Source organism: Phascolarctos cinereus, unplaced genomic scaffold, assembly GCF_003287225.1.
Source record: "Phascolarctos cinereus isolate Bilbo 61053 unplaced genomic scaffold, phaCin_HiC Scaffold_726;HRSCAF=1367, whole genome shotgun sequence".
In the NCBI taxonomy this organism is placed as follows: Eukaryota; Metazoa; Chordata; class Mammalia; order Diprotodontia; family Phascolarctidae; genus Phascolarctos; species Phascolarctos cinereus.
In genome coordinates, this window is record NW_027556098.1 from 340,373,779 (window position 1) to 340,397,579 (window position 23,801).

Consider the following 23,801-nt stretch of genomic DNA (forward strand, 5'->3'; position numbering starts at 1 on the left):
CAAACTCAAATAGAAACAAATCTTGACTTAAAAACCACAAATTAACATTATCTACGTTGTATTGTATTTTTATTTGTTAAATATTTCCTGATTAAATTTTAATCTGGTTCCTGGACTCACTTGAGAGTTTTGTAAACCCTGCTGGCCCTCTGGAGCATTGTCTGAGATACTGAAAGATTAAATAGTTTTCCCAGGACCACATAAGCCAAGTGTCTCAGAGATGGAACTTGAACCTGTATCTTTCTGACTCCTAAGGTTAGCTTGCAAGCGACTGCCCCTTCTCCCCCTTCCCTTCCCCCTTCTCCTCTCCCTCTCCCTCTTTCCCTCCCCTCCCCCTCTTCCTCTACTTTCTGTATATGGAAAAACTGAGGCACTGCAGTATTACCTAATTTAGGTAAGGCTGAACACACAAGTCATACAAGTTTTAGCTAAGCAAAAACCCCTCACTAAGAGTTAGTGCTATGTGGTTTCGCTTTATGAAAAGCACCACTTAATTATTATTATTAAATTATTCAAATTTGATCATAATTATTAACAATATTATTTTTAAATTATTTAAAGTGCCACTTTTCATAAAGTGAGCCCTTTTGCTCTCACATCACCAGTAACAATCCAAAAGAAGGTTAAAAAAAGAGGGTTTCTCTTACTGTAGCATCAAAGACAATGTGGAAGGGAAAAGCATTGCAGAAAGTTTTCTCTTCAATCCAAAGCCTTTCTGGATACACTGGCTCAAAAATATTTTGTAGGTTCCCTGTAGGAGAAGGAAAACAAGTCCCAAGTTTCCCTATTAAACCTCTGCCACCTCTTTTTTTTTTTAACAGTAAAGATTGAAATGTCATTTGAAGGGAGGGTTCGGGAGCACTATAGAATCTCATTTTGGAAAGGATCTCGGAGGTCACCTAGTCCACAACCCCTAACCAAATCTTCATTGCTTTCTTTCACATCTGTAATAAGTGTAATAAGTCATCCAGCCTCTGATTGAAAATTTCCCATGGCGGAGAACCTATGGCCTCCTAAGGCAGCCCAGTACACTTTGGACAGCTTCTAATCCTTAGGGATTTTTTTCCTTAGGTTGAGCTGAAGTCTGTCTTTCAGCACAGGCAGCTGGGTGGTGTGCTGCCTGGAAGATCTGAGTTAAAATCTGACCTCAGACCATGACTAGCTGTGTGATCCTGGGCAAGTCACTTAACCTCTACCTGCCTCAGTTTCCTCATCTGTAAAATGAGAGTAATAATAGCACCTACTTCCCAGAGCTGCTATGAGGATCAATTGAGATAATAACTGTAAGATGTTTAGCCCAGTGCCTGGTACATAATAAATACTCAGTAATATAATAGCTAGCATTTATATACTGCTTACTACATGCCAGGCACCGCGCTAAGTGCTTTACAGACATTATCTCATTTGATCCTCACAACATCCCTAGGATGTATCTTCTATTATTATCCTCATTTTACAGTTGAAGAAACTGAGGCAGACAGGTTGACTTGCCCAAGGTCATATAGCTACTGAGTTTCTAAGACTAGATTTGACCTTATGTCTTCCTCGCTCCAAGCCCAGTGCTCTATCCACTGCATAACCTAGCTGCCCCTAATAAATGTTGTTGTTCTTCTTTTCTTCCTCTTCCTCCTTTCTTCTTCTTTTTCTCCTCCTTTTTATCCTTCTCCTTCTCCTCCTTCTTCTCCTTCTCCTTTATTCTTTCTCTTCTTCCTTATTCCTCTTCTTCCTCTTCCTTCTTCTTCTCCTCCTTTTCCTCCTCCTCTTTTCATCTTCCTCCTCCTTTTCCTCCTCCTCTTTTCTTCTTCTTCCTCCTCTTCTTCCTCTTCCTCCTCCTCTTTTCTTCTTCCTCTTCTTTCTTCTTCTTCTTCTCCTTCTCCTCCTACATCTTCTCTTCTTCTTCTTCCTCCTCTTCCTCCTCCTCCTCCTCCTCTTCTTCTTCTTCTTCTTCCACACATTGTTTCCATTTTTGCCCCCTCCCATGACAAAATGAGTCTAATTGTTCTTCCATATAGTAGCCTTTCTGCCACTCGGAAACACTGATTATGTCCACTCTCCCTAAGTCTTCTCTTCAGGCTAAATACCCACAGTGCCTTTTGACCAATCCATATAGGACATAGCTTCCAGTTCTTTCCTTGTCCTCTCTGAACAAGGAATGTGAGTATACAGTTCCTTAAATGGGAGGCCCATAATTGGATACAAAATTCTGCTCTTATGTCTATGCTTAAGCTCCCTTAAATTCACTTCTTAGTGTAAGCTCTTTCAGAGTCTCCAGATGGCCAGGGAGAATCTTTTTCCAAATTAAAACAAACAAAAAAATACTTGCTACTGGATTGAGAAGCCCTCCTGCCCCATGCCAAGTTTCTGCCCAGAGAAGAGGTTTGGGTTTTTTTTTTGGCTAATTGAATATCTTAATGAAAACAGAATTAGCATTGAAAATGCTGACAGAATAGATAATGATCGCACACGGCCCTGCTCCTGCTATTCAAAGCTGTCTCTGTGGTGCCTAGTCCAGCTTCGGTGACATTTGCCATGGGTTTTCTTTCTTTCTTTCTTTTTTTTCCTAGACTGACAGCATTGGGTAGCACATGAAATTTTAACCAACAGCCTACTTTGGCAGGGGGTAGCAATCCAAAACAGAGGCTTTTTGATATGAAAATCTTCTAGACAAAGGATTGTCAGTTGCACATTTGAATAGCCTGCCACGGATTGAAAGCCTCAAAATACAGCCATTTGGACTGTACAGACCTGCTCTCAAACGTATATAATCATGGCCATCAACATGCCCCATGGAGCGGTATGAAGTGCTCTCTCCTCTTAGGGAAGTTAAACTTGCATGTTTTATTCCTGTCTTTGTATACCTACCTCGTGCCTGGCACATAGTAGGTACTTTTTAAAAATGCTTGCTGATTGATTCCTACTGCCTGACCAGGAGGATCAGAGGATCATAGAATTGGGGGGCTGGCCTTGAGTTAATCTAGACATGGGTGACCCCTTGGCAGAAAGGAAAACGGAGGTCCAGGCAGGTTGGATAAATTGTTCAAGGTCACATAGCCAGTTAGTTCATAGATTCAGAACTGGAAGGGACCTTAAAGGTCATCTAGTTCAATCCCTTTACTTTACAGATGAGGAAAATGAGGCCTTGAGAGGTTAATTAACCAAGGTCACATCTAGTAATGATCTGAGGCAAGATTTGAACCCAGCTCTTCCTGACTCCAAGTTCAGCTCTCTACCTACCATACACAGTGTCCCCCTGGTTAGAGATAGGACTAAAATCCAGGTCTCCTTAGTCCATTTCTGCACCCTTTTCTCCACACTACCCTGCCTCACTATGATGAGACTTAATTTCCACACATTTTGCAACTGTCCTTCTAGAGCTGCTTCCCAGTATTCCATCAGCGGTGAAGATGGCCCTGGGGCTATAAAGGCAAGGGATATAGTACTGGGCAAGGCATTTAAAAAGCATTTTCCTAGACAGATATCAGGCTCCATGAGGACTCAATACTTGGACCTTTTCCTCAGAACCCTGAAAAACCATGTCTTAACACTGAACATGACTCTCTCCAAAGCCTCATCAGACATATGGATTGATTTTACATACACACACACATACACACACACACCACACCTGTCTATATGTATATATTTATAGGTATATATGTGCATATGCTATATATGTATGTATATATTTCATATATATGCATATATAATATCTATATACATATTATACATACTCCAGGCCCAGCACTCTATCCATTGTGATATGCATGCATGTATGTATGTATATATATATATATATATATATATATACACATACACACATATACATATATACACAAAAATATGTGTGTGTATGTGTGTGTGTATATATATATATATATATATATATATATGTATGTATGTATATAATCTCTGACACCAGATTACATATCTGAGGCCAGATTTAAGCTCAAGAAGATAAGCGAGACTCATCTTCCTGAGTTCAAATCTGGCCTCCAATACTTGCTAACTGTGTGACCCTGGGCAAGTCCCTTCACCCTGTTTCCCTCAGTTTCCTCATCTGTAGAATGTTCTGGAGAAGGAAATGGCAAATTACTCCAGTATCTTTGTCAAGAAACCTCCAAATGGGGGTCTTGAGATAGATAGATAGATAGATAGATAGATAGATAGATAGATAGATAGATAGATAGATAGATAGATAGATATAGGTAGATAGATATAGGAACCAACATAACTTATAAGTATGTATATGTATATATATATATATATATATATATAAAATCAATGTAAGTTGATTTTATATCTGTGGGTATATAGATGTATATATGTGTGTGTATATATATATATATATACATACATATACATATACATATATATAAATAAAAGGAAGAGAATATATATGTATGTACACACATATACACACACATATATGTATCTCTCTAAGTCAATCAATGATATCATAATGAGGGAGAGCTTTGCAGCTTAATTTCCTCCTCAGGGCTGTCACCCCCTGGGATAAGAGCCATTTCAAGGCCCAGCTGAGCCCCAGCCCTTGCTTAGATACATGTGGTGGGGATTAGTAAACAGACCACTCACCTTTTCCAAATATGACAATACTTCTCACAATATCCCAGTGGGATTTCTTCACTGGGCACACAGAGAGAGTCAAATATTTCTCCTTCATTCTCTGAAAAGCCTGTTCAACCTCCTGTAGGCAGGAAACGGAGAAGAAGCACATATATTTGATAAGGTCATTTCAGATGCAGTGATACTCCATATTCTCACTGCTTCTTTGTAGAGTAAGTTTAGAAGACTTAGAGATAGAATCTCATTCAACCTCAAGCTATTTGATTAGTAGAGGGAACGTGAGATACCAGTCCTATTTAGAGATAGTGCAAGGAATTTGTAGAGCAGGGGCACCAGAATCCTTACATGGAACCTCTGATCACGAGGCAAAAGTAGTCAAGTCTAACCCCACCTGCATCTCTAATGTGATGCCCTTGGTTGAATAGCCATCATAGTTCATGGAATTTAAATCTGTAAGAAACTTAGAGCTCATCTGGTCCAACCACCTGATTTTATAAGTGAGGAGGCTGAGAGAGTAAGAGAGCAAGAGACACAGAAAGACAGAGATAGTAACAGAGAAAGACAGAGATAGAGGGATAGAGACAGAGAAGTAAAGACACAGAGAGACAGAGAGAGTGCCAGGCATCTTGCTAAGCACTAGGGATAAGCTATAAGAAACCAGAATGGCCCCTACTTTTGAGACAGTCAGATTCTAATGGGGAGAGGAGAGTAACCTGCACAAGATCACACAGGTAGTGAGCGGTAAAGCTGAAAAGTGAACCTATATCTTCTGATTCTTCCTCCAGCAGATTTTTAAAACTGTAACACTCATGAAAAAGTGAAATCCAGGATGAAGTTTTCGTGTAAAGACTTTCACCAGAAGCATACTTAGGTTGAGATGGTACTCCATTCATCCAATTATTCTTTCACCCAACATCAGTTAAGTGCTGTTTGGGGAACACTGTTGTGATATGTAAGAATTGAAGTTTAGATAAACTATGGTCTCTCATAGATTTCAAAGTCTAGTAGGGAAATAGCCCCAAAATATACATCACTGCATTACATAGCATTCCAAGAGACATACATTAATAGGTTACAGAAACCAATAAAGCACTTTGTTCACATGATCAAAATTGAGCCTTGTAACAAATGCTGTGTGGTAAGCATTGCACACGTTAATCCCCACTTTATAGATGAAGAAACCGAGAGTCAAGAAACTAAGCAACGTGCCTACTGTCGCACAACTAACAAAAATCAGAATCAGGATCTGAAACCAGGTCTTCTTTTCTCTAGGTTTACATATAATCCATTATGTCATGCTACCTATATATTTACATGTTGTCTCCCTCCACAGACTGTAAGCTCCTGGAGGGCAGGGGCTGTTTTACTATTGCCTTTTGAATCTCAGCAGGTAATACTGTGCCTAATTAATTAGTTAATAATTGATTATTGAATGCCTAACTCTCAAAGTTCTATTTAAGGTTCAAAGGGGAAGATTATTACCAATGGGGTAAAAAGCACATGTGACCAGCCACGATATCTGTGTTTGCAAATCCCCCATACAGATTAACTGAAATGGGATTTACATTCCTCAAGATAGAAATCCTGTGAAGAGGAAATTATATTTATCTTGGAGCTTATACAACAGAGACACCCACATTCAGATGTCACGCTCATAGACAGTGGCTTATAAATTGATAACGTCTTATACCATGCAGCAAGAGGGGTAATATGATATATGGGAGATGTGGAACTTTGTAACCATTCTTCAGGTTATCATCATCATCATCATCATCTATCTATCATGATGATGATAGCTATTTTTGGAATGGAGAGAGTTGGGTTCAGATTCTGACTCTGATATTGGCTCTATCACAATAGGCAAATCCTACCACCTCTTTGAGATTATTCCTTTATCTGTAAAATGGGGATAATAATATTTATTAGGAACAGTGTATTACAGATGAAAGACTACTACATATGGAGTCACAAGGCTAGGGATTAAATCCTGCCTCTGCCATTCATTACCAAGATGATGATGATGATTGTATATTACTATATTGATATTAACATTGTTATTATTATATTATTAATACTATGATTTCACTATTATTTTGTGACCTAAAACAAGACATTTAACTTCTCTGGGTCTTGTTTTCCTGGTTTGCAAAATCAAGGAGTTGAATTGGATGACCATTAAGGTCCATTCTAAATCTAGACTCCTGAGAGCTTACTTGTACTGCCTACATCACAGAAGTGGTTTTAGGAAAGTGTTTTGTAAACCTTAAAGCTCTACATAAAAAAGGTTGAGAAGTGAACTTGTGATTCCCAGGTGAGGAAACTCCTACTACCAAGGCAGGTCACAACCAGCTCTACAACTTATTGTCTTAACTGGGGCACTGAGAAATTAAGTGACTTACCCAGGGTCACACAACCAGTAACTTTCAGGGGAAAAATTTTATTTTAGGCCCTCCTGGCTGTCCATCAAATTATATAATATTTGGGAAAATACTTAGCACAGTACTTAGCACATAGTAGACACCTAATAAATGCTTCCTCCCTTCCCTTCCTGCCCCCAATCCACTATATTGTATTGCCTCTCACTATATAAATATGGAATGTTATAATTATCAGAATTTTTTTGTGGCCAGGAAGTACAAAGTTCAAGTGGTCAGTCATATCCTTTTGGAAATGGTTCTAGACCTCTGGCTTGATCCTGAAGTCTCTAAAACTGACAGGAAGAATAGAGAATAGAGACCTGAGAGGTAGGCTTATGCCAACATGGCATGCACCGACTTGTATGTGGCAAGCCAACAGACACAAATTTGAGGTCCAGAGTAGGTTACCATGTCACTTACTGGATTGAGAAGTTAATAGGACAAAAATCCATTCCAGCCAGCTAGAGAAATGTTTCCTGTCCACCCTAACCAATACTACTAGGCACCATACTGAATCCATTCATTCTGTTACAGGGAGACCTAATAGACACCTAGCTCTGAGAAGACTCTCTTCATAGACGAGAAGGCACCATTGCCTAAAGAGCCCACTCAATACCTCTTGATCTTGCTTGGAATTTTTGCTTCTTTGGGACATCTTTGACCTTGCCTTTTTCACCTGCCTACCATGTTTCTGCACAATAAGAAATACAACATGCTCTTTCTTTCCAGTCCTCTCCTCTTCCTCACTCTTATTGAGAATCTCCATTGTCATATCCATGTTGAAGAAGTCTTTGGCAACTGCTTCCATGATGCCTAGGCCAGGAGAAAATACACTCATGAGTTATAGCTGATGGCAATTCAATTCAACATTGATTAAGCACCTACTATATCCAAGGCACTGTATGAGGGATTGGGATATAGAGACAAGAAGGAAGCAGTCTTTCCTTTATATGGAACTTACTACAAGGGAATTTTACGTGCACACAAGTAAATAAAAGGGAAAGGAGCAGCGAGTGGAGCTACGATTTCATTGAAGTAGGGAACTCCCAGATGTGCAAACTCCGTCTACCAACGTAGGCTTGCATCTACTCTGCAACTTAGTCTTAGATGATTGCCTAGAATACTGAGAAGCCAAGGGTACTCAGGGTCACATGGCCAGTAAATGACAGAGTCAAGACTCAATGCAGGTCTTCCTAGCTCTAAGTATGACTCTCTATCCACTATGTCAGACAGCAAAAAACATACAAAGTAATTTCCAGAGAAAGAGGGTGTTAACAGCTAGGGGTGAGGGCAGAATCAATTAACATTGCTTGTGGAAGGTGGTGTCTAACCTATACTTAAGATCACAGCAATAATAATAATATTAATATAGAATTTATATAGTACTTTAAGGTTTTTAGAGTGCTTTATAAATATTATCTCATTTGATTCTAATAACAACCCTGGGAAGTAGGTGCTATTATTATCTTCATATTACAGTTGAGAAAGCTGAAGCAGACAGAGGTTAAATGACTTGCCCAGGGCCACACAGCTAGTAAACGTCTGAGGCTGGATTTGAATTAGTCTTCTTAATTCTAGGCCTGGCACTCTATCCACTGTATGACCTCAGTGCCTAAAGGAAATTATATCAACAGACACTGGAAAGATAGGCGGGAATCGGATTGGGGAGATCTTCAAATACCAGGCTGATGATTTTTTAATTTTTTTCTGTATCTTAGAAGCAATTTGAGAACCACTGAAGATTTTGGAAAGGGAGGGAGAAGAAGGTATAACATGGTCAGATCTGCATTTCAGGAATATAAATTTTACAACTGTATGGAGGCTGGATTTGAGATGAAAGGTGTTTTTGGATAGAGAGACTCATTAATAAGCCACTGCAGTAGTCTAAGTTGGAGGTGATAAAGTTCTGACCCCTAAATAAATTACGAAATAATAAAGTCACAGCTCTCCAGAGGATCTCCAGAATTCATAGTACAGAGCCAGAATTCAGACAGGCCTCACCAATGAGAGGAAGTAACTGGTCAGTCGACGGCCATGTATTGACTTCATGCTATGTTCAGAGCACTGTGATGTGACAGATACAAACAGGCATGGAGGCAGTGAATGCTCCATCATTTCCTATTACTCTATTCCCTCAAGAGACTCATCAGAGTAAGACGACAAATGCTCAAGACTGATGAACACTCATGCTCAGGAGATTACCAGGAAAACAGAAGCAAAAGCAGACCCAAACCCTCTCCAATCTGCTTTGTCACTAATTTCAGGTCTTGACCTGACACCATGTTTCCAAAGGTTTATTGGATCAAGTATCAGACTCTGTGGCTTTCCATTACTGGATAATTCTTTGTCAATGCCTTGAGTTTAAATCAGTCTTACAAAGAGTCTCCAACAATTCATGTAACTATTTTTTTTAGCCATTCCTTAGAATTTTTTCCAACAAAATAATAATGATGCTCTAGGTTATATTTTTTATCGAAATTCTTACTCGCCTGTAGACTACTTTCTTTCAGACTTAAAGCTGTGAATCAGACCTAATATTCACATCTGGGCTGAATCTTGCACTTGAAGCAATGTACTCCAAGGTAGACTGTGATGCAGAAAGTACCATTAATCATATGTTGGGGAGCCTAGGACAGTTTTGTCACTTGATATCCTATTTCAGAATTTAAAAAAATTTAAGATAAAGTGTTTATCCTATCAAAATAAGAACCAGAGGCACAAAATCCAAGGACAAAATGATCAAAATGTCTGCTTTAAAAGTAATGCCACCTTTTGACACTAGGTCTTTAATTAACTTTAATTAAGGGCACATTTATTTATGGGAGAGATGAGGGCAGGTAAGAGGTGGCACCTGGATGGTTCTTTATAAAAATCCAGGATACCACCAAATGGAAACAGGAGGAGGCATTTCAGAAATGAGCACCATCTGAGGAAAGGCAGAAAAGTGTAAGGATGAAGACAGATGGCAATCTCTCAAGGAATATGGTTTAACGAGGCTTTGGGAGATGATGAAGTTAGATTACCAAGAGTTTATGGTGAGAGGTAGTTCCTAGTTTCAGAGACACTCAAGGATTCTTTTTTTTTTTAACTTATTTACTTAATTTTTAATTTATGAATAAAACAAGCATTTCCATGTGATAGTATAATAAAAAGATGATTGCATATGAAACTGCAAATCTATCATATATACCTTGCTATTCCTTTTAAATATATAATAAAGTTATGTAAATTTTTTCTCTACCCTCCCCCGCAAGGATTCAGTCCTCAAGAAACAGTCAACTTAATCTCCTACCTGGGACAATGTGGCACAGACCTCTTCTGTCAGAGTAGTAGTGAAGGAGCATTGTCCCATTTGCTCTTTTCTCCACTCTAAATGAGGGTGCGTTCATCGCCTAAGCGAAAAACAAAAAACAAACAAAAAAATTTTCCTCCATCAGTCTAATTTGTCCAAATCACCCTTTTAGACTTCCTGATTATATCACATGGTAGAATAATCCTAAAAACCCGACTCCTTTGGAGCATTGTCATCTCTGATAACACTCCTGTGCCTGGGTGATTTCAGGTCAGTGGTAAGATACCAGGAACCCTTAAATTGATCTCTCAGTGTTTGGGCGTACGGTAAGCTGTAATAGTCCCTCGACTTGGCAGATAGTCTTGTTCTGGCCTCTGAGAACAAGAATAGGTCTGGAAGAAGTGTCCCAAAGGAGAAATCATTCAGTGGCAACTCCCTTCTCACATGGAAAACTCAGGGCTACGTCAATGTTGGTAAGCAAGAATAATGAGAAAAAGTTGAGTCTGTTGGAAAGAGGACAATCTAGATAAATTAACACTTAAACATAGTTCGAAGGATTCTGGCTTCCTCCTGGAGAAAGCTTAGGGACTTGGGTTATAAAAAATGTCTAGCAATAGCACAAATTGCTATTAGACAAAAGGAAAAACACCTTGAATGTAAGTTTCCAAGGGAAGCTGTCGAATCTTTGTTGAAAATCATGGAACTGGGGAAGCAGCTAGGTGGCGCAGTGGATAGAGCTCTGGCCTTGGAGTCAGAAGGACCTTAGGTCACATCTGACCTCAGATACTTGACACTTACTAGCTGTGTGACCCTGGGCAAGTCACTTAACCCTGATTGCCTCACCAAAAAAAAAAAAATCATGGAACTGGAAAAGACCTTTAAACACACCATAAAATGTCCCTATCCTTTAATCCAGAGATTCTGCCACTAGGTATATTCAGTAAGGAGGACAAGGATAGCAAGAAAGGTCCAATCACTGTGAAGATGATTGCCAGATTTATATGCCCAGTCTCAGTATTTTTGCTGGGTTATACTCAGACATCTCCAGCTGCCTCTTGAATAGCCTAAAAATGAATGTCCTGTAGGCATCTCAAACTTAACATATTCAAAATAGAAATGTTGATAGAACAGTTGGGCAGAACTCATTTTCTGCCCCACCCTAACTAATAACTCCCCCCTTCTGAACCTCCTTATTACTGCAGAGGGAACCATGATCCTCCTAGGCACCCAGACTCACAATCTCACTGTCATCCTTGATTCTTTACTCACCCTCAAATTGTCAACAGTTATTAAACGCCTACTATGTGCCAGGCACTATGCTAAGTATTAGAGATACAGAGTAAGGTAAAGACAGTTCCTACCCTCAAGGAGCCCACAGCCTAACTGGGGAGACAACATGCAAGCAACTGTATGCAGACAAGATATACAAGATAAATTTGAGATGACCTTAGAGGGCATGCACTGGCATGAAGGTTGATAGGGAAAATTATTTTTGCAGAAGGCAGGATTTTAGCCGGGAGCTGAAGGAAATCAAAGAACCCAGAAGATGGAGATGAGGAAGGAGAGGATTCCAGGCACATTGTCTGGGGGACAGGCATCAGGAAATAGAGTGTGTTGTATGGAGAACAATAGCAAGGAGACCAGTGTCACTGCATTGTAGAGTATGTGGAGGGGAGTAAAAGCATAGGAAGGCTAGGAAAGTAGGAAGGGCTAGCTTATTAAGGGCTTTAAAAACCAAACACAGGTTTTAATATTTGATTCTGGAGGCAATAGGGAACTGCTGGAATTTATTAATTTTGTTGTTTGGTCATTTCTGACTCTTTGTGACCCCACTTGGGTTTTTTTTTTTTTGGCAAAGATACTGGAAATGCCTGCCATTTCCTTCTCCAGTTCATTTTACAAATGAGGAAACTGAGGCAAACAGGGTTAAGTGACTTGTCCAGGGTCACATAGCCAGTTAAGTGTCACAGGCCAGATTTGAACTCACGAAGATGAATCTTTTTTACTTCAGACCCAGCACTCTGTCCACTAGCTACTTCTAATTTATTAATGGGTGGGGGTGTGTTCTGCACTTCAAGAACATCACTTTAATAGCTTATCTCACATGTATAACCTGTTCCCAAACCTTGACATTTCTACCTTCATGACATTTCTCATATCCTTTACTCCATTCACACAATGACCACCATGTTGTAGACTCTTATTAACTCTCACCTAGACTAGGGCAATAGACTTCTGGTTGGGCCTGCTACTTCAAGACTCAGGCCAAATTGTTCCTTTCCGGGCAGACCTTTCTTGGCCTCCCCCAATAGCTAATGCCTACCCTCTTAATCTGCATATAGCTTCTACATATTGAGTTATTTCTTTGTGGTCTTCTCCATTACAAAGTGTACACCTAGAAGGTAAGAACTGTTTTTAGTTTTGTTTGTTTATTTTGCCTTCCTTTCTAGCCTTATCGCTTAGCACAATGTTTGGCACATTTAATAAATGTTTGTTGATTGGCTAATTGTCATTCTGTTAATTGTGTTCCTCACTCTTCTTATCTCACTTTGTTGAAGTTCATTTAAGTCTCCCTAAGGCTTTCTATATTCTTCATATTCATCATTTCTTATGGCAGAGTGGTATTCTGTTACATTTATGTATCACAACTTGATCCTTCTCCAGTCTTACATTTCCAACTTCCCATTGCGCATCTCTAACTAGATTATTGAGAACATCTTAAACTCATTATTTTTCATTCGGTCATTTTTTCATCCATGTCCGACTCTGTCCACTGTGCCACCTAGCTGGCACATCATATTTCAAATCTGAATTCATCATCTTTTGCCCAAAACCCTCCCCTCTTCCATACTTCCCTATTATTGACTGAGGTACCACCATGTTCCCAACCCAGGTATCAGCCTCTCTCCTTCCCTCTCTATCACCCTCTGTCTAATCTTTTGCCAAGTCCTGTCATTTCTACCTTTGTAACATTTTGCATATAAACTCTCTCCTCTCCTATGACACTGCCACCACCCTGGTATAGGGCCTCATCTCCTAATGCCTAGGCTATTGCAATAGTCTGCAGGTTGGTCTCCTTGCCTCAAATATCTCCAATCTGTCTTCCACTCAGTTGTCAAATTGACCTTCCTAGGCTTGACTAGGTCAAACACTTTGGACTAGTCACTTACTCCAAGAATTAGTTCATAGATATTTCTTCAATTCTACTCAAATTAACGAGCATTTGTTAAGTGTCTGATATGTCATAGACACTACACTAGGTTTCCAGGGTATAAACATGAAATGACATCACCTTTGCTCTCAAGCAGCTTTACATTTTGGAAAATGGAATTTATTAATCACCACTATGAGTCAGGCCCCCTCCTGGATCACTGCCTTGTCACGGCAGAGGGGCTTGTGTAACTAAATGAAACTATGAGCAATGCCATGGAAGGTTATTTAAGATAGGTCACAGTGGAGAGTTCAGACAAAAGGTGATCCACTGGAGGAAGGAATGGCAAACCACTGAAGTTATCTTTGCCAAGAAAACCCATGGACAATACTAAAAAGATAAAATATTTCCTACTTTAAATGCACAATGCAAAGATATAGAAGAAAACAAGAGAATGGGAAGGATAAGAGATCTCTTCAAGAAAATTAGAGATATCAAGGAAATGTTTCACACAAAGAAAAAAAAGACAAAATGGTAGGGACTTAACAGAAATAAAAGAGATTAAGAAGAGGTGACAAGAATATACAGAAGAACTATACAATACAGATCTTAACGTCACTGATAACCATGATGGTGTGGTTACTAATCTAGAATCAGACATCCTGGAGAATGAAGTTAAGTGAGCTTTAGGAAGCATTGCTAATAATAAGGCTAGTGAAGGTGACCGAATTCCATCTGAGCTACTTAAAATCCTAAAATATGATGCTGTTAAAGTGCTACACTCAATATGCCAGCAAATTTGGAAAATTCAACAGTGGTCACTGGATTGGGAAAGTTCAGTTTATGTTCCAATCCTAAAGAAGAGCAATGTCAAGGAATGTTCAAATTACCAAACAATTGCACTCCTTTCACATGCCAGCAAGATTATGCCTAATATTCTGCAAGTTAGGTTCCCCCAATATGGGAATCTAGAATTACCAGAAGATCAGGCTGGTTTTCAAAGAGCCAGAGGAACTAGAGACCAAGTTGCCAACATTCATGGTTTATGGAGAAGGCAAGGGAGTTCCAGAAAAAACATCTACTTCTGCTTCATTGACTGCACTAAAGCCTTCTGTGATCAAATCAGTCAATACTTAAATTAATTTAGATTATTCAGTGGAAGGACAAATACTGAAGCTGAAGCTTATATGCTTTAGATACATAGTGAGAAGGAGTGGGACTCATTGGAGAAGACCCTGATGTGGGGAAATATAAAAGGGGAAGGGAAATGGCAGAGGATAAGATGGATCGGTAGTGTCATGGAAGCAATCAACATGAGCTTGGACAGAGCTTGGGAGATACTAGAGGACAGCCGAGCCTGGTGTTGTACGGTCCATGGGGTCACAAAGAGACACAGTTTAATGACTGAACAACAACAACAACACTGTTCCAAGCACTTCACAAATACTTTCTTATTCAAAACTTGCAACAACTCTGTGAGGTAAGTGCTATTATCACCCCCATTTAAAGTTGAGGAAATTGAGACAGAGATTAAGTGACTTGCCCAGGGTGACGCCATTAGTAACTGACTGAGGCTTGATTTGACCTTGGTTCTTTATTATTTCAGGTCCACTGCTCTATGCACTTGGCCACCTACCTGACTCTGAGAGCTTACCTTCCATAAAGTGCCTATGATATGGACAACACCGTGTGTAAACACCAACATCTCACCCTACTCTCAGGAAGTGAAGAAAGCAATACTCTTTCCTGACTTCGTTCATATTAGCAGCTTAGCTGTGTGTATTCTCTGTTTGGGGACTGACAAAAAGGCTCACTGTAAGAAAACCAAACTGAAATGAATCCTCCCCTGATGGAAAGTTTTGGTTGTATAGAGAATGGTTCCCTCCATTTTACCTTTTGAAATATAGTTCTTTCTTCTTCAAAACATGAGGATACTAGGCAACTGCTTACCCTTTGATCTTTAAAAATATAAATGAACTCCAAAAGGAAAGGTCCCAATAGGGAAATTAGTTTCTTAACAGCTCAGCCAGTAATCCTGTTAGCTAATCAGAGTTGGACGGCTTCCTACACTGGCTATTGGTCCTGTTAGTTTCTCTTGCCTTTTGTCTGGCTACTCAACTCATTTATCATCCTCTTCCAGGCCAGCATCCCTAAAGAGAGAATCCAAAGTCCCTCTCAAATCTGATCACACTCTTGTCTTTGTTCTCTCTGTAAGCTCTCCCAAGGTTTAATTGCAAATCCAAACCAGTTCTAGGGGGAGAGATTTTTTCCCTCACCAGAAATTCGCTTTCCCCCAGTTTTTACTTTTGAATTTTTGATGTCCAGCTATAAAAAGACCTTAATTATTTTCTATTCTTTACTAACCTAATAAAGACTGCTAAATTATTGACATGATTTATTGACGTAGTGACAACAGGAGGAGAGCAGGGAGCTTACCCTCTGCAGATGTGTTCTGGCTAGCCATCAAGGACGTGGTTGTCAAGACACTCAAACCCAAAACTGTACCTGATAAGAGAGAGCAAGGTAACTGTGCAGGGCATCTAAATTTTCAATAAACTCCATCAGATTTCCTCCCAGGGTGCGTAACATCCTGTCATAGCCAGACATCTTGCAGAACTTAAAAAAGTATTCTCCAAACATCTTCAGAATAGCTTCCATGGAGACACCTACACGGGCAAAAGCATAGACCAACTTATCACTGAATACAGGGGAAATTATTGGGCTAGTCCATTTTCAGTGAGAGCCTGATACACTGTTTAAAACCTACATTTGACTTTCCTGGGAGGAACGTTTACGTGCTTGGGGAAAGGAGATATTTTTATAGGTTCTGTTTTATAATTTATTACTCTATCAAAGTGGTCATGATTATATAAGAAATGTTGCAAGCACAATCCTATTTTTCCAAAAAAAATTAATTTTTTATCATTCTGAGCTTGATAAATACCAACAAACACATTTCTACATGTGAAGAGCAGAAAAAGGGAATTGTTTATGAAACCATTACATTTTCACTATGCACAGATTGTTTTTTTTAAGTACATACTAAATTTAGCACATTAGTTCCTAAACTGCCCTACTTGTCTGAGCTTCCCACTAAATCTCCTATTCTCTCCTGTACATTTAAAAATGCTCCCTTCTTTTCTTTCTTTCTTTTTTCCTCTGCATCGCTACCACTATAGTCACCCTCCCTTTTAACAACAATTTTAGATATTGAGCATGTTCAAAAATATCTGTCTCATTTTGCACCTCTACTCCATCATCCATCTCTTTGTCAGTTTGTGGAAAACAGGTTTTTCTCAGTGGTCCTCAGGAGTCATTGTTAGTCGTTGCATTGACCTAGCCATGCAATTATTAGGCATATACTCAGAGATCAAACAGAGAAGGAAAAGAGCCATATGTACAAAAATATTTATAGCAACACTTTTTTATCATAACAAAGAATTAGTAACTAAAGAGGTATCCCGAATTTTGGAATGGTTGAACAAGTTATCTTGAATGAATGTGATGGAATACTGTTATACTATAAGAAATTATAAAAGAGCTGGTTCTCAGGAAATCTGGGAAGATTTGTATGAACTGATTTCAAAGTTAAGTGAACAGAACTAGGGAAATGATTTTTACAATGACTACAACAATGTAAAGAAAAACAACTTTAAAAGACTTAAGAACTCTTTTTAATGAAATGACCAATCATGACCCCAGAGGACTGATGCTAAAGAATGCTTCATACAAAGAGATTATAGACTCAAGATGCAGAATGAGACATATTTTTCAAGATAGACAATATAGGAGTTTCTTTACTTGACTATGTACATTTGTTACAAAGGTTTTCTTTTTCTTTTGTTTGTTGGTGGGGGAGGTAGAAAGGAGAGAAAATAAATGCTTATTAATTGAAAAAAATATATAATTTTTAAAAATATATTTATCAATTTAATGAGGATTTTGGGCATAGTTACAAATTGCTTCCTAGAAAGGCTGAAAATAAATAACTTCTTAGAACCTTAATATCTCTGAGAGTCATAGAAAAAAGTTACAATGATAGGAAGTCTATGGGTAGTTTTGTTCTATTTTAGTGGTCGTAGTTAAAACCAAAAAGGTGAGGAATACGGGACTATACTATGAAAGAAGGAAAGAAGAAAGGGAAGGAAGTCACTATTACATAAATATGATGACGTGATTATAGGCCCAATGGATAGGAGGAATAGGCATACCATGAAGCTCACTTTCATCTGAACAAGATAAAAGAAGATTGAAAACACTTATGCCTCTACACACACACACACACACACACACACACACACACACACACACACACACATGCATGCAAAATCATGATTTCAGATAAGGCTATGATAAACATAAACAAAATAAGATGAGATAAGCAGAGAAATTGCATCATGTTTAAAGATTATAGATAACAAATCAATATCACTACTCTGTGTTTAGGTATACCTAATAGCATACCATTTAAATACTTAAAGAAACAGTTAATCAAATTGGAGAAAGAAAATAGCAAAACTGCAATAATGGAAGACTTTAATGTAACTTCTTTCACACCTAGACAAATCTAACCAAAATATCAATAAGAAAGAAGTTAGGGACCTTGATAGAACTATAGAAAAATGAAAGATGATAGATCTCTGGCATTTACTGAACAGGCAAAGAAATAAACTTATGTACTCTTAACTGTAATAGTATCCTTCCTTACAAAAACTTACCATGTATTGGGGCACAGAGACCTCACCAAAAAAAAAAAAGGCAGAAAAACAGAAATTTTGAACACATCAATTACAAGGCAATGAAAAATTGTGTTGTATAATGGGCCCTTAAAGAATGAACATTAATAAAATTGAAAGCAAAAAAGACCATTGATTTGATAAATAAAGCTAGAAACTGTTTTTTTAAAAAAAAAAAACTAATAAAATAGATAAACACCTAGTGTGGTTTTTAAAAGAGAGAAAAACCAAGTTGTCTATATTAAAAATAAAAATGAAAACTTTTACTAATTCAAGATGAAATAAAGGAAATTATCAGAAACTAATTTACTTAATTACCAAGTTAATTAGTTGAACAGATTAAGTACATACCATATAGAAGCAGACAAACACAGTAGTGTAAGATTTGATAAGCCCAAAGACCTTAAATATTAGAAGAAAGATTCACTATTTGACAAAAAATTTGCTGGGAAAACTGAACACTCTAGTACATCCTCCACTCAATTGCCAAAATGATTTTCCTAAATTGCAGGTCTAATCATGTCTCTCTCTCTCTCTCTCTCTCTCTCTCTCTCTCTCTCTCTCTCTCTCACACACACACACACACACACACACACACACACACACACAACCTTTCATAACCTACCTCCCTTCCTACCTTTCCCAATGACACTGGCCTCCCTGGTGTCTCTTGAATAAGATGCTCCATTTTCCTACCCCAGGCATGTTCACTGGCTACCCTAAAATGCTCTCCCATCTTAACCTCTGTCTCTTGGCTTCCTTTACTTCTTTCAAACCAGTTGAAATCCTGCCTTCTACAGGGAGCCAATCCCTCTTCATTCCACTGTCTTCCCTCTGTCAATTATTTATTTGTTTTGTATGTAGTTTGTTTGTTGGTTTTGGTAAATAGTTGTTTGCATATTGTCTCCCTGCACTGGACTATGAGTTCCTTGAGGCCAAGGGCAGTCTTTTGCCTGTCTTTGCATTCCCAATATTTAGTGCAGTACCATATGGTAGGCACTTAATAAATGTTTATTGACTGCCTGTCTAGCTACCATGATAAAAATTACTATACATACTTTTACACATATAAATGCTTTCTCTTTTTCTTTGATTTCTTTGGCATATGGTCCTAATAATGGTATAGCTGAGTGTTTTGTGATAGCCTTCCTTCTATTGGGTAATAGCTAACCAAATGGTGGTATATGAATATAATGAAATACTATTTTGAGATAAGAAAGAATGAAATGGTCTGTTTCAGAGGAAACTAGGAAAACTACTATGAACTAGTACAGAGCTAAGTCAACAGAACTGGGAGAACAATTTATACAATCGTCACAACACTAGAGAGAAAAATAATTTTGAAAGACTTCAGAATTATGATCAATGAAATGATAAATCACAAGTCCAAGAGAATGATGATTGAAACATGCCACTCACCTGACAGACAAGTGATGAATTTAAGATGTAGAAAGAGACATATTTTTCAAATATGACCAGTGTGGGCATTTGTTTTACTCAACTATGCATCTACATATTGAAGGAAAAGGAGGATGGTGGGAGGGGCAAAAAAATTTTAAAAAGAAAAAAATAGCAATGAATATTTATGCTATGATACACAACACTTACTTCAATATAATTTATTGTTATGTGGTGGCGTTGCTCTGAATTAGAATTCAAGTAGAGCCATGATGCCAAAGAGGAAAGGAAATACATTGTTTCATCTTACTACTAAAAACTCTTTATGATGTAAGACTACTATTACTATCACCGTTATCAAGAATGAATAGGGAGCATTAATTTGAAAAAAAAAATAAGTTTTAGGTGCACAAGATTTAAAATGGACACCATTTACATTTTAAAATAATTATACTGTTTAAAACACAAATTTATGTACTAAAATAATTTTTTTTAAAAATCACAGTTGCTGGACCAATTCATAGTTTTACCAATAGTGCATCAGTGAGACTAATGAGCTTACTTCTATCTCTCCTTCAGTAATTTTCCTTGTTGTCATCTTTGCCAATCTGATAGGAATGTGAAGTGGGAACTCAAGAGTCATTTTCATTTTAATTTCTCTAACTACTTCTGATTTGGAGAATTCTTTTTATATGGTTGGTGATAGCTTGCTTTTTTCTTTTGAGAACTGCATTTTCATATTTTCTAACCATTTACCTTTTGGGGAATGACTTTTGTTCTTATATATTTGAATTGGTTCCTACACACACACACACACACACACACACACACACACACACACACACACACAAGCATATCTTAGATACCAGAAATTTATTAGAGAAACTTATTTATTAAAGAAATTTAGAGAATTACTAAAGAATTTATTAGAGAAACAATAAAGATTTTTCTTAGTCATTTTTTCCCTTTTCATTTTAGTTACATTGGAGTTCTGTGTGTGTGCAAAAACTTTTCCGTATTATGTAATCAGAATTGTGAATTTTATCTCCTGTGGGTCTCTCTATCCTTTGTATGGTCATAAACTCTTCCCCTATCCTTAGCTATGAAAGATACTTCATTTTTTGCTCTTTTAATTTGTTTATATCATGATCTTTTATATCAAGGTCATATATTAATTTGGATTTTATTGCAGCATATGGGTGGCGTGGACCTACTTTCTTCCAAGCTATTTGTCAATTTTCCCAGCAGATTGGGTTGAGTAGTTAAGGTCTTTAGTTTTACTAAACACTATGCTATTATGTTCATTTTCCCCTCATGCCCCACTTATGCATTTTTGGAGGTGTAGGTCAACACCCAACAATTTAGATGATTATTGCTTTTGAGGATAGTTTGAGATCCACCACTAACCCTGCCCCACCTCCCCACCCCCGGACTTCCCCATTCAGGGCACCACTGCAGGCTTCTGGCCACCCTAGAGCTTCCTGATCATGGTGCTGCTATAAACATCTAACCTACCGACCTTAGCTCTGCTGGCTTCAAGTTGTCTTTTTGTGAAGTCCTAATCTGGATGCGGGAGTTTGCTGAATTTCTTGATCATTATTTAACGTGGTACCCTTTTTAGATCATTGCCAGATTTAGTACATAAGTTTAAAAAAAGATACTTCAAAATTTAGGGACTAATTTATTAAATGTCACTTTCAGAAGTGAAAGTTAACAAGAGTCTATAGATATAGATACATGTAGATATAAATATGCATATACATACATATACGTAGGTAGTGTATGTATGTGTGTGTGTGTGTGTGTAGACGTAGATATAGGTGTGCTTTTAAACACATGAGGAAATTTTCTTAGGTGGGAAACATTCCTAAAACCGCATTGTAAAGGTAACAAATGTAAGATAAACTGCAATCTATTTGGACAATGTGATTTCACTGGTGCCATACTGTAAGTAATCTGGCCCCTTGTCTATATCCGGTAACTCAAAGGCAACTCTGGGAATCCCAAGGATACCAGATCTATAGACCTGGGCAGGGAATAGGGTGGAACCTAAGCGCCTATTAGAGGGCCTCCACTCTTGACTGAGGCTAGCTGGGTGGGCTCACCCCACCTTGGGTCCCCAGATACTTTAGGTTAGAGTCAAGGGTACCACAGAAGTTTTCTGCTTACCAAATAAGCCCCCTAAATTTCTTTTTTCGGGGGCGTGGGGCTAACACAGATCAGAAAGAAACCCTTAACATGGTCCTCACCAAGGAAAATCAGAAACCTGGACCTCTCAAGAGGCTTAGTTTCCCTAGCTAACTAGCTAGGTAAGGGTCACAGCATAGCCAAGCCTGCCCCTCCTTACTCAATAACTTTGGCCATGGTGCCCCCTACTGACTTGTTCCATTCAGCAGAAAGCCATTGATCATGTATTGGGCTCCAATTTCTTATAACACCACAATTGGGCAGGGGGAGGGGGGTCCTCCTCTTGGCTCTAAAAGGGAAGCATCTGAATAATCAGTCTGTTTTTGTCAGAGGTGAGTTACACCTTCCAAAAAAAATATTAGTCAGATGCTACAAACAAAACCAGTAAATGCAGGGGAGATATGAAGGGAAAGCAATTGCCTCAATTCCTATTTAACTGGTGGAGGCTCAGCCAGATGCAGACAGGAATCTAGTAGTTCTCCTATGCTACCTGACGACACTCCTAGGAGAATTGAATGGGCTTATATTAAATTCCTACCCAAATCCCAGCCAGTGCTTATGAGTCCCCGGGTGGGGGAACTCTTGAAAAGTGGTTTGTTCCTTCCTTCCTCCTTCTCCCCTCCCTTCCCTCCTTCCCTCTGTCCCCAGCTTGTCCAGGCTGAGAGAAAACAGCTGTACTTCCTGCTGGACTGTGCTGGTCTGAACAGGTGCACCTCATTACCTGCCAAGGAAAGCATATAGAAGGGGGGAGGCCTCCCCTGCTTCCTAGGACCTGCCTCATGAGGTGTTTGCTGACTGGAAGCCAGGTTAGTTTAAAGCAACAAAGATGGTCTGTGAATACAGAACTTTTTGCTTGTTTTTTTTTTCCATCTAGAAATCTATTTGTTGTTGTTCAGTCATTTCAACCACGTCTGACTCTTTGTGAACCCATTTGGGGTTTTCTTGGCAAAGATACTGGAGCAGTTTGCCATTTCTTTCTGCGGCTCACTTTACAGATGAAGAAACTGAGGCTTCTTTTTGATTCCACTATTTCTGGCAGTGATGCTGCCACTTGCCTAATCTGACATCTTCAAAACCTTTGTTTTGACTCTTCTCCCGTACCTCTAAAATCCAATCAGGTACCAAATCCTGTCTCCTGTACTTCTTTGTCAATGAAGAGGACTCCTCTCTGCCCTAGGACTCCCCAAGGCAATTCACAACTCCTCACAATTTAAACAGATGCTCTTCAAGAGTAACCATGACCAAAAAAAAAAAAAAAAGAAATCAACATTCTGTAGCCAACCTGGTTATGATCATCATACAGTCTATCACTGGAAGCAGACTTGAAGCCTTCCAAATTGAAGGTATGTCAGAGCAGGGAAAAGGACTTTAGGGGGGATTTAGGACGGGGAAAAGGACTTTGAGGATGGGAGGAGTTGTTTCAACTGAAGGATTAGAAAAAGCTTCATGAGTTTAACCTTAAAGGAAAAGGATTTCAAATGTCAGAGATGAGGAGAGAGTATATTCCAAGAATGGGAGAATTCAGAATAACATCAGAGAACGGTGAAAAGTCAGATTTCACTGAAATTTAGATTCTGTGAATTGGGGCAGCATAACATGATACTAGAAAGATAGGTTAGAATCAGACTGTTGAAGGCCTTTTGCTAGGATTTGGAGTTTGTATTTTTTCTACAGGTAAAAGGGAGACAGTGAAGCCTTTTGCTCTCTAGATAGGAGAATGATGTGGTTAAAACAACACATTAGGAAGATTATTTTAGCAGCTGCATGGAGGGAAGGTGGATTAAAGAGTGGAGAAACAGAACTCATATAAGATCCAAGTAGGAAGCCATGCTTGTAGTGAGATGAAGTCACTGGCTGGAGGAAATCTGGTAGTGTCTTTTGGAAATAACAGAATGAAAATGTTCATTTTGACTATTGTTGATATGTTGGGCAACTTTTGATGGAGACATGTCATCCTTGAAGCAAGTGTTTCTGCAACATGTTTATCTCTTTGGAGAAATGAGGGACACTTGGAAATTCCCAAAGGCAAAAAGAAA

The 23,801-nt window shown here is 38.6% G+C and overlaps 1 protein-coding gene across 1 annotated transcript in view; it reads right to left on the bottom strand.

Annotated features, from left to right (window-relative positions):
* The window catches only part of LOC110196646 (guanylate cyclase soluble subunit beta-2-like), a 72,030-nt gene that overhangs the window by 37,351 nt on the left and 10,878 nt on the right, over positions 1-23,801 (bottom strand). Inside the window, exons 2-6 of the mRNA XM_078146589.1 lie at positions 15,950-16,110; positions 10,294-10,393; positions 7,618-7,814; positions 4,594-4,705; positions 648-751 (exon numbers count right to left, since the gene is read on the bottom strand). Coding sequence (XP_078002715.1) covers positions 648-751; positions 4,594-4,705; positions 7,618-7,814; positions 10,294-10,393; positions 15,950-16,110 — 674 coding nt within the window. The remainder of the gene's footprint in view (positions 1-647; positions 752-4,593; positions 4,706-7,617; positions 7,815-10,293; positions 10,394-15,949; positions 16,111-23,801) is intronic.